Source organism: Oncorhynchus nerka, linkage group LG28, assembly GCF_034236695.1.
Source record: "Oncorhynchus nerka isolate Pitt River linkage group LG28, Oner_Uvic_2.0, whole genome shotgun sequence".
In the NCBI taxonomy this organism is placed as follows: Eukaryota; Metazoa; Chordata; class Actinopteri; order Salmoniformes; family Salmonidae; genus Oncorhynchus; species Oncorhynchus nerka.
The window spans coordinates 66216290-66228916 of NC_088423.1; the positions used below are offsets into that span (position 1 = coordinate 66216290).

At 48.2% G+C, this 12627-nt stretch overlaps 1 protein-coding gene across 4 annotated transcripts in view; it reads right to left on the reverse strand.

Annotated features, from left to right (window-relative positions):
- The window catches only part of LOC115113552 (protein MTSS 2-like), a 74717-nt gene that overhangs the window by 46559 nt on the left and 15531 nt on the right, over window positions 1-12627 (reverse strand). For all 4 annotated transcript variants that reach the window (XM_065013015.1, XM_065013014.1, XM_065013017.1 and 1 more), the window contains exons 2-3: window positions 12128-12189; window positions 11848-11921 (exon numbers count right to left, since the gene is read on the reverse strand). In XM_065013015.1, the coding sequence (XP_064869087.1) occupies window positions 11848-11921; window positions 12128-12189 (136 nt within the window). The remainder of the gene's footprint in view (window positions 1-11847; window positions 11922-12127; window positions 12190-12627) is intronic.

The following is a 12627-nucleotide window of genomic DNA, read 5'->3' on the forward strand; positions in this document are numbered from 1 at the left end:
ACGGTAGCACATACGTGTTCATCCACATCACGTACACATGCTTGCACACACACACACACTACTACGCCCTGTACACATGGTTCCTACGGTAACATGCCATCTGCCCAGCAGGAGGACTAGAGCAGCTTACAGGCACGATGCCCCGCCCTCTCCACACACACACGTTTGTTTTATTATCCTTGTGGGGACCGAAAAACCCTACACCCTAACCTTAACCCCAAACCCTAAAATTAAACCTAACCTTAACTCTTAACCATAACCTTAAATCTAACCCTAATTGTAACCCTAAACCTAAACTCTAAGCCCAAAATAACCTTTTCCCTTGTGGGGACCATCCAAATGTTCCTATCCCTGTGAGGAATTTGGTCCCCACAAGGATAGTGAAACCAGACCACACACACACACACACACAAACAGATCCGCGGCCACACAAGGAAAATCGGAAAGAGGATTACACACAAACAATACACACACACACACACTCTCTTCACTACAACTACCACCCTAGCGCTATGGAAATCCCACCATTAACTCTCATAATCTGCCATAAACCTCATGTAAATCTTTCCATGACCCAAACAATACCTGAATGCCTCATGGATTCACACACATGTTCATGACTGGTACACACAAACACACGTGCACGAACACAATTTGAGAGGAGAGGCTGGAGGAGAGGCTGTACTGTAGGTGGGTGGGTGTTTGGCTGACCCGGCCCAGGGCCCAGATACTCTGCTGACTGCGCTAACACAGTAGGCTAATACAGGATGTAAGCCAGGGACAGACAACGCCGGAGCCTAAGGAGGCTCTTACACGGGGCACTGTGCCAAGGAGCAATACTAACATTGTCGCTCCAACTTTCAATTCGTTTCCACACTCACTGGCACATCTTTGACATATCACCTCCACTGTACACACACACACACACACACACACACACACACATCTCGTTTCACCATCACAGCATAAGGCTGGATAACAGAGCTTGAGACATCATTGCACTTTTTCCATCTGTATCATAGAAACATGCAATGTCCTCTAATCCCATTTGGTCTGTTGTGCAGAGAGTGTGGGTAGGGAGGGGCTCACAGTGAATTATCAAAACAATCAAAACCTGGACTATCGTACACATAAGCAAAACACATAAACAAAACTATGCTGTCTCATCCACTGCAGAGCAAATAATTGCTGGTTTCCCGGATAGTGTATTCATCCTGTGTCCTCTGTGTATGTCTCTGTGGGCCCATGACCTCGCGACCCTTGCTGTCACCCCAGGCATCCAGCATGCGTCATACCAAAAATGTGGCCAGGGCACTGGGGAATTTTGTGAAGATGAGAGAGAGACAGAACGGACGTTTGGCTTAGGGACTCCATCACTCTTCCTGTCAGACATGGACAAGGAGCAGAGATAGGCTGTTCTAGGCAGAGCAGAGATAGATGAGAGAGAAAAAGAGAGAACGGAATGATAAAATTAACTAGAAAATTGTAAGTCAAGCAGGATCAGATCTCAGCTGACTCACACACAGAGACAGACAGACAGCGAGACAGAGAGACAGAGAGAGATTTAGTAACAGTTCACACCAGAACATCCAGCAGTCAGAGACACAGGCAGAACAAGCAGAACAGAACCCTTAGCTCCGCCCCCTCACAGCTCCCCTGTGATAGGTCAGGGGGCCAGGCAGCGTCCCTGAGAACAGACCGGCTTAAAGCAGCCCCTGGCTGGCCGCCCTCCAGAGTCTTTCTACAGGCTGTGGGAAACAGCTTAGCACTCCAGACCAGTCTAATCATTTCATCAGGCCTGAAGAACAGCAGCTCCCTCTGACCTTTCGTGTTCTGCGTTTAAAGCACTGCGGGACAATGGCAACACACCAGTAGTGAGAAAAGAGGGCCTTTCCAGGCCTCCTACCCCCCTGGAGGAGGACTTTGTATTGCCTCCCAACTCCTCTTCATCTCCACTTCAGGAGCTCCCCGACTCCCCTGAGGGTGTGAGAGGGGTTACCAACACCAACGCTCTCCCTGACTCACTCCACTCCACAGCTAAGTTAAAATCTCCCTCCCAAACAACCAGCACATATCAAAACAGTCCCCTGTAAAAGTAGAGCCCCCACACTGAGAGTCTGCTTCGCTCCCTTTCCACACAGACCAGAGAGGACAGGCTGGACTAGAGCATGAAGGGCAGGAAGACTAACTAGCCCTCTGCAATGATGACTAAGGACTGGTATGCAGAGCTTAGACAGGGCAAGAGAGACAAGAGAACAAGAAAGGCCTACTGTTGTATTTGGTTCATCAGTAAGAACAACAAAAACAGTGACAAAAATCAATCACAGTGCACACAACAACAAAAGAGCAAATGCATATTATGACAAATGCTGTGTCACAAATGGAAACAAAAGAAAGACGTCAGAAAGACGTGCGAGGCAGAGTGTACCCAGCCGCTACATCTGCATCATAAAATAAAGCCACGGTTGCTATGTCAACACAACCAGAGGGAATAGCTACGTAGATGTGAGCACACACTAATGGCTTTAAAATGAGAGGGAGGGAGGAAGGAGGGGAGGGGGTGAACGGAGAGAAGGGTGGATACGAAAGGGAAACAGAGGGGAAGAACGATAGGGTGAAAATAGCAGGAATGGAGACCAAGATGGAGTGTTGGTTGAAAAGAAGGGGGAGCAGAGAAAAACAGACAGCCATTTAGGAGACCAAGCAGCTATAAATATTGTCCTTAGGGACAGAGACGAGAGAGGCAGACGGAGACAGAGCTATAGAAGGAGATACGACTACCGCCTTTTTACACACTGTCTAAACACTTTCATACTGTACCCACCAACTAATCCCTTCACTCCCCAAAATACAGCCCCCATTACGGAAACCATTTCCTCTCCCTGTGGCCACCTAAGAGAAACACCTGATGCCCATCGCTCAGACTGTTTATAGTGTATTCAGAAATTTATGGACAGTGCTCTGTGCTGGTGTGGTCTGGTCCCCCTTTCCCAGAGGCCTCGGGGACTGGCTGGGCTGAAGGACGATAGGCACAACTGGCCTTGGTCTCTAAATTTCCCTTTATGGGCAGAGAGGAGCGCCTCCGAACCAACACCCAGCCTCTGTGTGTAAAACGTGGAGTAGAGAAATAGAGGGTGTAAACGGTGTATGTGTGTTACAGGCGTGGTGTCGAACGAACAGGAAGTAAGGAGTGGGGAAGAAAGACAGAGGGAGAAAGGAGCGGAGTGAGTGTGGCAGGCAGGCAGGCAGGCAGGCGGACGGACAGACAGACAGAATGCAGGCAGCCAGAGAGAGCAGGGTTAATGAAATGAGTGATGATAGCACCAGCTGAGCCAGCAGTAGCAGCAGCAGTAGGGAGATCACACATGATTACTAACACTTAATACCCTGGATTACCCTGGTACTGGCCTGGCCTGTCTGATCCTTCACACACACACACACTCTCTACCTCCTACTGTCCAGCCAGCCACCACCATAACCTACTATCCATACACTGTCCTCACCCCCACCTTACCACCACCCCCTGTCTAGCCAGCCACCATAACCCACTATCCATACACTGTCCTCACCCCCACCCTACCACCACCCCCTGTCCAGCCAGCCACCACCATAACCCACTATCCATACACTGTCCTCACCCCCACCCTACCACCACCCCCTGTCCAGCCAGCCACCACCATAACCTACTATCCATACACTGTCCTCACCCCCACCCTACCACCACCCCCTGTCTAGCCAGCCACCATAACCCACATAGGCTGGGAAGCTGCCGTTTGACTGGCCTGGTCTGGACTAGGCAGGGCTGGGCTGGAGACGGGACACTGGCCCACAGCAGTCAGGCATGACTGAACACTGAACACTTTCTATTCCACTGATCAAGCTGACCTGGATGTAGGACAGATCGATAAGGCAATGTCCATGCAACACAAACACAATAGACAGTCTCTCTCCACAATGACCACGTGACCTCATTGGCTTGATCCGAAATACAATTCAAGTTTATTATTTTCTTAGGATTGTGTTTATTGGCATTATTCAGCATTTGTTGACAGAAAACAACAATTAAAGGATCTGGAACCTAAAAACAAGCGGTTGTCAATGAGGTTAAAGAGGTCAAGACATGATAATAAACATGGCCTTAGTATCGCTGTGGCCTTTGACCCTTTCAGCCCTGTATTAACCATGGATCTGAGAGGAGCTAACAGCACCAACCCTATAAAACCTGACGGGGTAACAACCTGCATCAACCAGGCCCAGCGGTGATCACAACTAATCATCCCCAGCCTAAAGGCGGCTCAACCTGGGGCCGCGCTGTATAACACACACTGTCACACGGAGAGACAGCCAAAAACACACAGACCGGAACACAAAGCCTACTAGCTAACAGCAAGCAAAACAACCTCGCTCTATCCCTCTCTAACTCACCTCACACACAACAACTCTTCCATTCTCTCTCTCTCTCTCTCTCTCTCCCCCTTCTATGTAGGCCATCTCCACCTTCCTGAGATTGCCTTTTGTTTTGGAGAGAGTGGTACAAAAACAACATTATTGGCTTTAATGAAGCCACAGTAACAATGGTCATCTCGCTCTCCCTCACTCCCTCCCTCCGGCCACTCTGTGAGGACACATCCTGGTGTCACAGTCCTCCTTTGTCCCTCAGGCGGCCAGCACAAGGGCAGCTCTATGTAAGTGGGAAGCAGAGAACACCTCCACGCCAAGGCCAAGTCTCCTCTTAATGAGAGAAGAGACTGCTGCTGGGAGACAGAGAGACAGAGAGAGGGAAGGGGAGGGAGAGAGAGAGCTGTTTGGGACACGCCACACATCCTCCTCCCACATCTCCCCTCACCAGCCCCCAGGCTCAGCCCCAGGCTGCCTTTCTCTTCTTAGGCAATGGACAAATCAGTAAAGGCACTAAACCAAAGCCAATGACTATAAGATGGTGCTATAAGCAGGTTGTACACACTGAGGTTGGAGCCTTGGAGGTTACTATCCATAAACACCCAGTAATCAAGAACATTCTATTCAGACCGACCATACCCAATCCCTATTTCATATCGCTTTAGAATTCTACATTTCACCACGGCCGACCTATCTATTGTAAAATAGTGGATGTCATCTCTCAAATTACTCCTCTCACTTGGCAACACAGCTATTTTTCTGCCATCACACTCTCGCTCTGTTGCTTGGCAACTGGGCCTGCGATCCACCTCTTCTCTGGTTGGTTGATTGAAATCACAGAGAGCGAGAGAGAAACTCCCATATCCATTAGGTGAAATACCACAGTGTGACATCACAGCAGCAAGATTTGTGACCGGTTGCCACAAGAAAAGGGCAACCAGTGAAGAACAAACACCATTGTAACTACAACCTATATTTATGTTTATTTATTTTCCCTTTTGTACTTTAACCATTTGCACATCGTTACAACACTGAATATATACATAATATGACATTTGTAATGTCTTTATATATTTTTTAAATAGTTTATTTCACTTTTGTATATTATCTACCTCACTTGCTTTGGCAATGTTAACATATGTTTCCCATGCCAATAAAGCCCCTTGAATTGAATTGAATCGAGCGACAAGAGACAGTAATCCTCCAGATATGTCACTTGGTAAAGGATTGGCATGTTTCAGTTGCCATTGACAAGTCCTTGCCCCGCCTCCCCCTATCCGACAGGGATTAATGTATTATAGCAAGCATGCTGACCATATTGTTCTGGCAAAATCGTTAGAGAGATAGAGAGAGAGAGAGATAGAGAGAGAGAGATATCCCACTGCTGCAACCACAATGCATGCTTGGCTTCCTTCCTGTCTCCATTATGTTTCTATGAGGAGCGTTGGAGGTTGAAATCCCACCAACCTCTGCAGACTGTTCCTCCATGGAGAAAGACCACTAACACACACACACACACAGTAAGGCCGGGTGTACACTACACGACTTTCGAAATCCTAACCTTGCTGAGCCTTAAAGGACCGTCGTTCCTGTAGCTTCTTCCTGTCTTACCAACACAGTGGTGAGCACACTAAACAATCTGGCACAGACACACACTACAAGATTCTTCACCATGCCGTCCCACGAAAGCAACGAGGTGATGTGATGAGATCGTTTAAAAGTAGCTATATCGATCTGTGGCTCAGAAGCAGCCTCGTAGCAGACATTCGCGGTCGCAACGCACGGAGTTGAAATATCGAGCCAAGACATTTTGACTTGAACAACATCTCGCTCGTGAACTCCAGAGCTGTAACGATTTGACACTTTGGCTTTGGTTAATGAAGGCAAGTACAAACGCATACGAGTGGCAGGCATGGCCTCTGCTGGAGAGTCGACACATCCTGGGGTGGTGTGAAACCACCGTTCTCAAAACGTGTCGTTGCACATGTCACACTACAAGAGCGTCGCAGATCTGTTGCCGGTGAAATCAAACACGTTTGAAAATATCAGGATCGGTGACCCTAAGACTGTGTCGTGCTCCCCAGAGTAGGCAACGACATTGGGGATTTTGTCTCCGGTATGAAAAACATGTCTAGGACAGCTAAAATCAGGGAACAGAAATTGTGTGGTGTACACCCATCTTAAAAACACACGCACACGTTGTTCTCTCCCCCCACATTTAACACCCATCAGCACTTTTCACGGCAGCTACACACTAACAAAAGCCAGGCAACACAGAGTCAATCAACCTATGGGGACAGGAGAGTGGTCTTTCCTTAGAATCCTGTGATTCAACCTATGGGGACAGGAGAGTGGTCTTTCCTTAGAATCCTGTGATTCAACCTATGGGGACAGGAGAGTGGTCTTTCCTTAGAATCCTGTGATTCAACCTATGGGGACAGGAGAGTGGTCTTTCCTTAGAATCCTGTGATTCAACCTATGGGGACAGGAGAGTGGTCTTTCCTTAGAATCCTGTGATTCAACCTATGGGGACAGGAGAGTGGTCTTTCCTTAGAATCCTGTGATTCAACCTATGGGGACAGGAGAGTGGTCTTTCCTTAGAATCCTGTGATTCAACCTATGGGGACAGGAGAGTGGTCTTTCCTTAGAATCCTGTGATTCAACCTATGGGGACAGGAGAGTGGTCTTTCCTTAGAATCCTGTGATTCAACCTATGGGGACAGGAGAGTGGTCTTTCCTTAGAATCCTGTGATTCAACCTATGGGGACAGGAGAGTGGTCTTTCCTTAGAATCCTGTGATTCTTGCTGATTCCTTTACTGCCCTCTGCCATTTCCAGAGACTGGTGGGGGGGCATGTCTGGTCTGACCCATGAGGAGTCAAAGGTCATCATGGCCTCTAAAGAATATCCACATCACCTCCTCGCCTCAACATAGCACTCACTAACCTCGGATAAGTTGCTAACCAATGGAGGCTGCGGAGGGGAGGACGGCTCATAATAATGGCTGAAACGGAGTAAATGGAATGGCATCAAACACATGGAAACCATGGAAACAAATGTACCGTTCCACCGATTAGAGTGCAAAGTATAGCTACAATGTGTCCAAAAAGAGTCAAAGAGCTGAAAGACATGTGTTTTTGCATTGACAGCCGTACTACACACTAATACACTACCAATCTACGACAGGCTTATTTAGTCTGTATGAGAGAGCGGTCTCACCCACAGTGTACACTGTTGTTTCTTCTTTACCCGGGTGCTGTGACAATAATCCCTGGTGGGTCCGTGAGAAGGTTGTGTTTAGTCTCCGTCTTAATTGTGCTGTGATAATAGGGTGAGCTGCCCAGGACGATGCCTCAGACTGCTGATCCCAGCATCGACTCCCTCTCACAAGGGAGTCGATGTTCCCTAGAGGGGGGTGCCATGGAGGAGCTGAGTCAGGACAACTGATCATGCCAGCGGTATTAACTGGTCCTTGTGTAGCCCAGGGAGTGGAGTGTTGAAGGAACAGACAACCAGGGCTCTAACATGGCCTGAGGACACACACACACACACGGTCAATGTCCCGGTCAAGACACACACACACACACACACCATGCCATGTCCGGGTCAACACACACACAGGCTAACAACCTCCAGGGTCCCATCTTGAACTTGACTCCAGCCAACAGAATGTTCTGTTCTTGTTCTCTCTCCTAGTCTTTCGCTCCAGAAACAATTTCACAACATCCTTCTCTGTCTTGATCTGAGCCAGCAACAGCAGCAGACAAAATGCCTTCTCCCTTCAAAATCAAATGACACAGACCCAGTCTGTGCCTTTTGTAATCATCCCTTTCTTTGCAAATGAATGTGTTCTTCATTTTCACGTCAGTCTAAGTGCATTCCAGTCACCAAGCCGCTATTGAAAGATATAATGGTGCCTAGCTACACTGGGTATCAGCTTTGGGCATTGAAATGTTAAGGGGGTAGAGATGTCTAACTGCTAAAGCAGTCAAAAACGCACCCCGTTCCACATTTTGTGATGTCTTTGACTAGATGCTCACGAGCTGAGTGACTATCCAATGTCAGCCCTTATTTAGCATCGTAGATAATATTAATATGGTAGAGAGAAATAAAAACAAATACAAATCTTTAGAGGTCACACACACACACACCGTTTTGCTCCTCATTCCCTCCATTAGGCTCCACGCTACCATTTGCTGAGCTGGCAGCCATGTATTTTCTGCCTTCTAGGGGGGAGTCATTTTGCCCCCTAGCGTATGAATCAGATTTATGATGTTCATTATAGGCCTTCCTATTCAACTCATGCAAGCAGGCCGTAAAACACCTAGATGAAGTCGTGTACGAGCTCATCTTGCGCAGAGCACATCTGAGTGGACTCTTTATGACCAGGCTACTTTGTGGGTAGCGAGGCTTTTGGGATAGCCCCAGGTTTTAATGCTTCTACTGTGGGGGCCATGAATGGAGAGAGAAAGAGAGAGAGAGAACAGAATATGAGCCAAAAAAGCTTTTGTCATTTGTATTCTCTGAAATGAATGAAGCTTTTTATCTGACAGAAAAAGGCTATCAGCTTCGAAAAGGACCCTACACACTGCATCCAATGTCAGTGGTGGCCATCAATAATTCAGCCATTCAGTGGTCATGTCTCACCCTGGTACTTATAGCTCTCAATGAGTATCATTCCACGAGACGGTTTGGAAAATGATATTTGTTTTGGAAAAGAAAGAGACTGTGCAGTCAAAATAATTGGTAACCCCTGTGTGTGAGAGAAAGAGAACAGAACAGTGAATGTGTAAGGGGAAAGCAGCTGGGTGGAGGAAGATGAGGTGTAAAAGGCTGCTCAATGAGAGGCAGAGGACAGGTTATTAGAGACAGGAAGCATGCCCCCCCCCCCCTTTACCCTACCCCAAACCACCAACCCCGGACCACAGCAGCCCCCCCACCAGCAAGATGAAAGCCTGGTTTGTGTTTGTTTGTTTGCTTGTTTGACCCCACCTCCCTCCCCTCCCCAATGTTTTGCTCTGGGGAAAGTGTGAGGTAGTGAGGGCAGAGGGGCACATCTGAAAAACACAAACTCCTCTCCGCAACTTTGCCCCTTGTTGGCGAGTTGACACACTTTTTCCTTCACTCATAGTTCCCTCTCTCGCCTCATATCGCCGCTCTCTACTCTCAACATGCAGACATGTACCCATATCTTCCATATCTCCCTCCCTCTAGGTCCTGTCTGCGGTCCAGTCTAGCCTGTTTGATCCTGCAGTCTGTTAGTTGGCGGTCAGTCTCCTCAGAGAAGAAGCCTACAAAAGGGCCTGTTAGCCCGTGCTCGCTCCAGCACCAATTGGAGCGAGCAGGGGCTAACAACTCTACAGAACACCTGTATGCATTCCGGCTGGATCTGAGCAGTTCCGCCCACACACACACACACACACACAGGATTCTACAGAACATCTGGATGTGTTACAGTTGGACCTGTGGGGATCGAAATCAGGTTTAGCAAAGCATCTGCCTCTACGCCACCAGCATGGCTATGGAGCAGGGAACTGGCCTCAGCAGCTCCACATGGACCTCAGGCTTGTTCTTTGCTTTGTTCTAGAACCTAAAACCGCAGAACATCACCACTCCTTCAGAGAAGAGGCTGGTGTTCTGTCGCACGGACCTCAAACCAACTATTTCTATGGTCTGTATGTCTGAGAACAGAGCACGGGAGGGAGGGAGAGAGAGAGAGGGAGAGAGAAAGAGAGCGTCTTCACCCTGTGGGGCTGAGACAGACAGACAGAGCCTGTTACTGTAATGGCTCACACACACACACACACACCACACACACCACACACATTCTAAATGGCCAGAAGAGACAATTACTTAAGAGAGACACCATTGAACTGGTTTCATTCATGGGGAAGGCCTATCAGAACACACGAGGCAGTCAGAGGGATAATTGTGCGTTCGTATAGAGTCACTGCATTGAGAACGGTTACTCTACTGTATGTTGTGGTTACCACACACCTCCTCCGTCACCAGGAGAACTGCAGCGTGTTGGACCCCGTGGCAGATAAACATACTGTACAGATGTGCCTGTCCGCTGTGTGTGTGTGTGTGTGTGGGGGGTCATGGATGAGCCATGTGGAGCTCACAGGTCTGTGACCAACATCCGATGGGGCAGCGGTGCCCCCACGGTCCCCACCACAAGTCTCCAATAATCACAGCTAGCATCTGCCACAGTCACGGCCACAACTGAGCAGCCATGCAGACACGCCCACAAAGGAATAACAGACACACACACGCGCACTGGAGAGTTCTCAACTCTATACATTACTGCTGAATCCGCACACTCTTCTACTACAACAAAAAGAGAAGATTAAAAAAAACGACATTATCGTCCATCTCCTTCCTCTCCCGTCTCTGACATAATACATTGTTCCATCTTGTTGTGTCCTTGAAGAACCTCCCATCTCTCTCGCTCTCCTTTCCTACAGCTCCTCTCCTACACTATTGTGTACTTCCTCCCTCTGTCCCCGGCGGTGTGTGTCTGTGTGCGTGTCCTGCCCTAGGTGGGCCCCTGTGGTCTCTGGAGGATGTAGGATCATTAGGATGTGCCCCTCACTGCTTTTACAGGCCAGACAGGAAGCACCCAACCCTGTCAGCTCAGTAAAAATGCCAAAGCCTGGTGTGGTCTCACACACACACACACACGAAGGGGGGCAAACACACATGCACAGGCACACACAAACACACACCGTACACACATACAGTACAACAGCCACACCCAATAAGATCCAGCATTCCATATCCCTAGAAAATGTAGCTTCACTATTAGACCTACAGTCTGTATTGTCCATCTGCTCATGCCGTAAAACAAGGCTGAGTGTTCCCCCTAGTAAGTCTTCTGAAAGGAGCTCAGCACAGTCTCCTAACACTGCCCCGAGCCCCCAGCCAAAAAGAACCCTGCTGCCCAGCCGCTTGCCACATCTCTCTCTTGTACCATAAACCAAGCCTTTGTTCTCCACTCCTCACATTATCCGGTGGGATGATGCTCTATTCATCTACATCTCTGCTCCCTAAACGCAGCTAATTCAGGGATGAAGCCTCTTCAAAGTTCATAGAGAATGTAACTTTAGGCACAGTATCAAACGCAACTCTTTTTAAAAAATTTTTATCAGTAAACAAATGTATTAAAGCATGTCCAAGTAGAACTGATGTGGATACTTTAACTGGATGCACAACAATCTGTTCACAACAACAGGAGGAGTGATCCCCTAATCACAAATCTGTCTGTCTATCCTCCTCTGGAAAGGCTGCCGTCCAAAAGATTAACCCAAATCATCTGGGATACCCTCATCCCCACACTCATGCAAAACGTACATTACTCTACACACACACACATATCAACTCCCGTATCCTCAGAGCGAGCTCGCACACACACACACACACACACACACACATCTGGAAGCTCACGTACCTCTGGTGTTGGTGGCCATGTCCGCCACCTTCTGAAAGGCATCCAGGAAGGCCACTGCCGCCAGCACTGTGGTCCTGAGAGCAGAGCAGAGCGGGACAGAACAGACACAGGATTGGCACCAGTTCACAAACCACAGCCATCTCAACATAAACAAACATAGTCAGCAGATCTGGCGCCTCTGAACAGACAGCGGGGGATTACATTGTTATCAATGGCACTGGCTGGGATACTCATTGATGGGTACCGCTCTAGTACACACAGGACAGTGGCTGGGGCTTACCGGAGCTGGGAGTGCAGTTTGGTGGCCTTGGCACTGAAGTCCTCCCACACGGGGTATGAACACTGGGAATAAAAGGGACACGTTAGAATCTATATTTTAGGACATTATGCAATACAACTAGTGCATTGTCTGTACAAATATCTGACAGGTCTGACCTCTGTGTTTTCACTCACAACACCAGTCAACATTACATGCTCTAGACTTGTGTTTGAGCACGACACTAAAAGGTGCTATCTCCAATAAGGTGCTGTCTAGAACCTAAAAGGGTTCTTCAGCTGTCCCCATAGGAGAACCCATTGAAGAACCCTTTTTGATTAAAAAGGTCTACCTCGAACGAAAATGGGTTCTAGCTGGAACCAAAAATGGTTCTCCTTATGAGGACAGCCGAAGAACCCCTTTGGTACCCTTTTCTCAAAGAGCGTAATATAAAATGAGCACTTCACGTGTAGCATTGCACCTCCCACGAGGAGCAGAATATTCCGGGTAAAATAATGTTACGG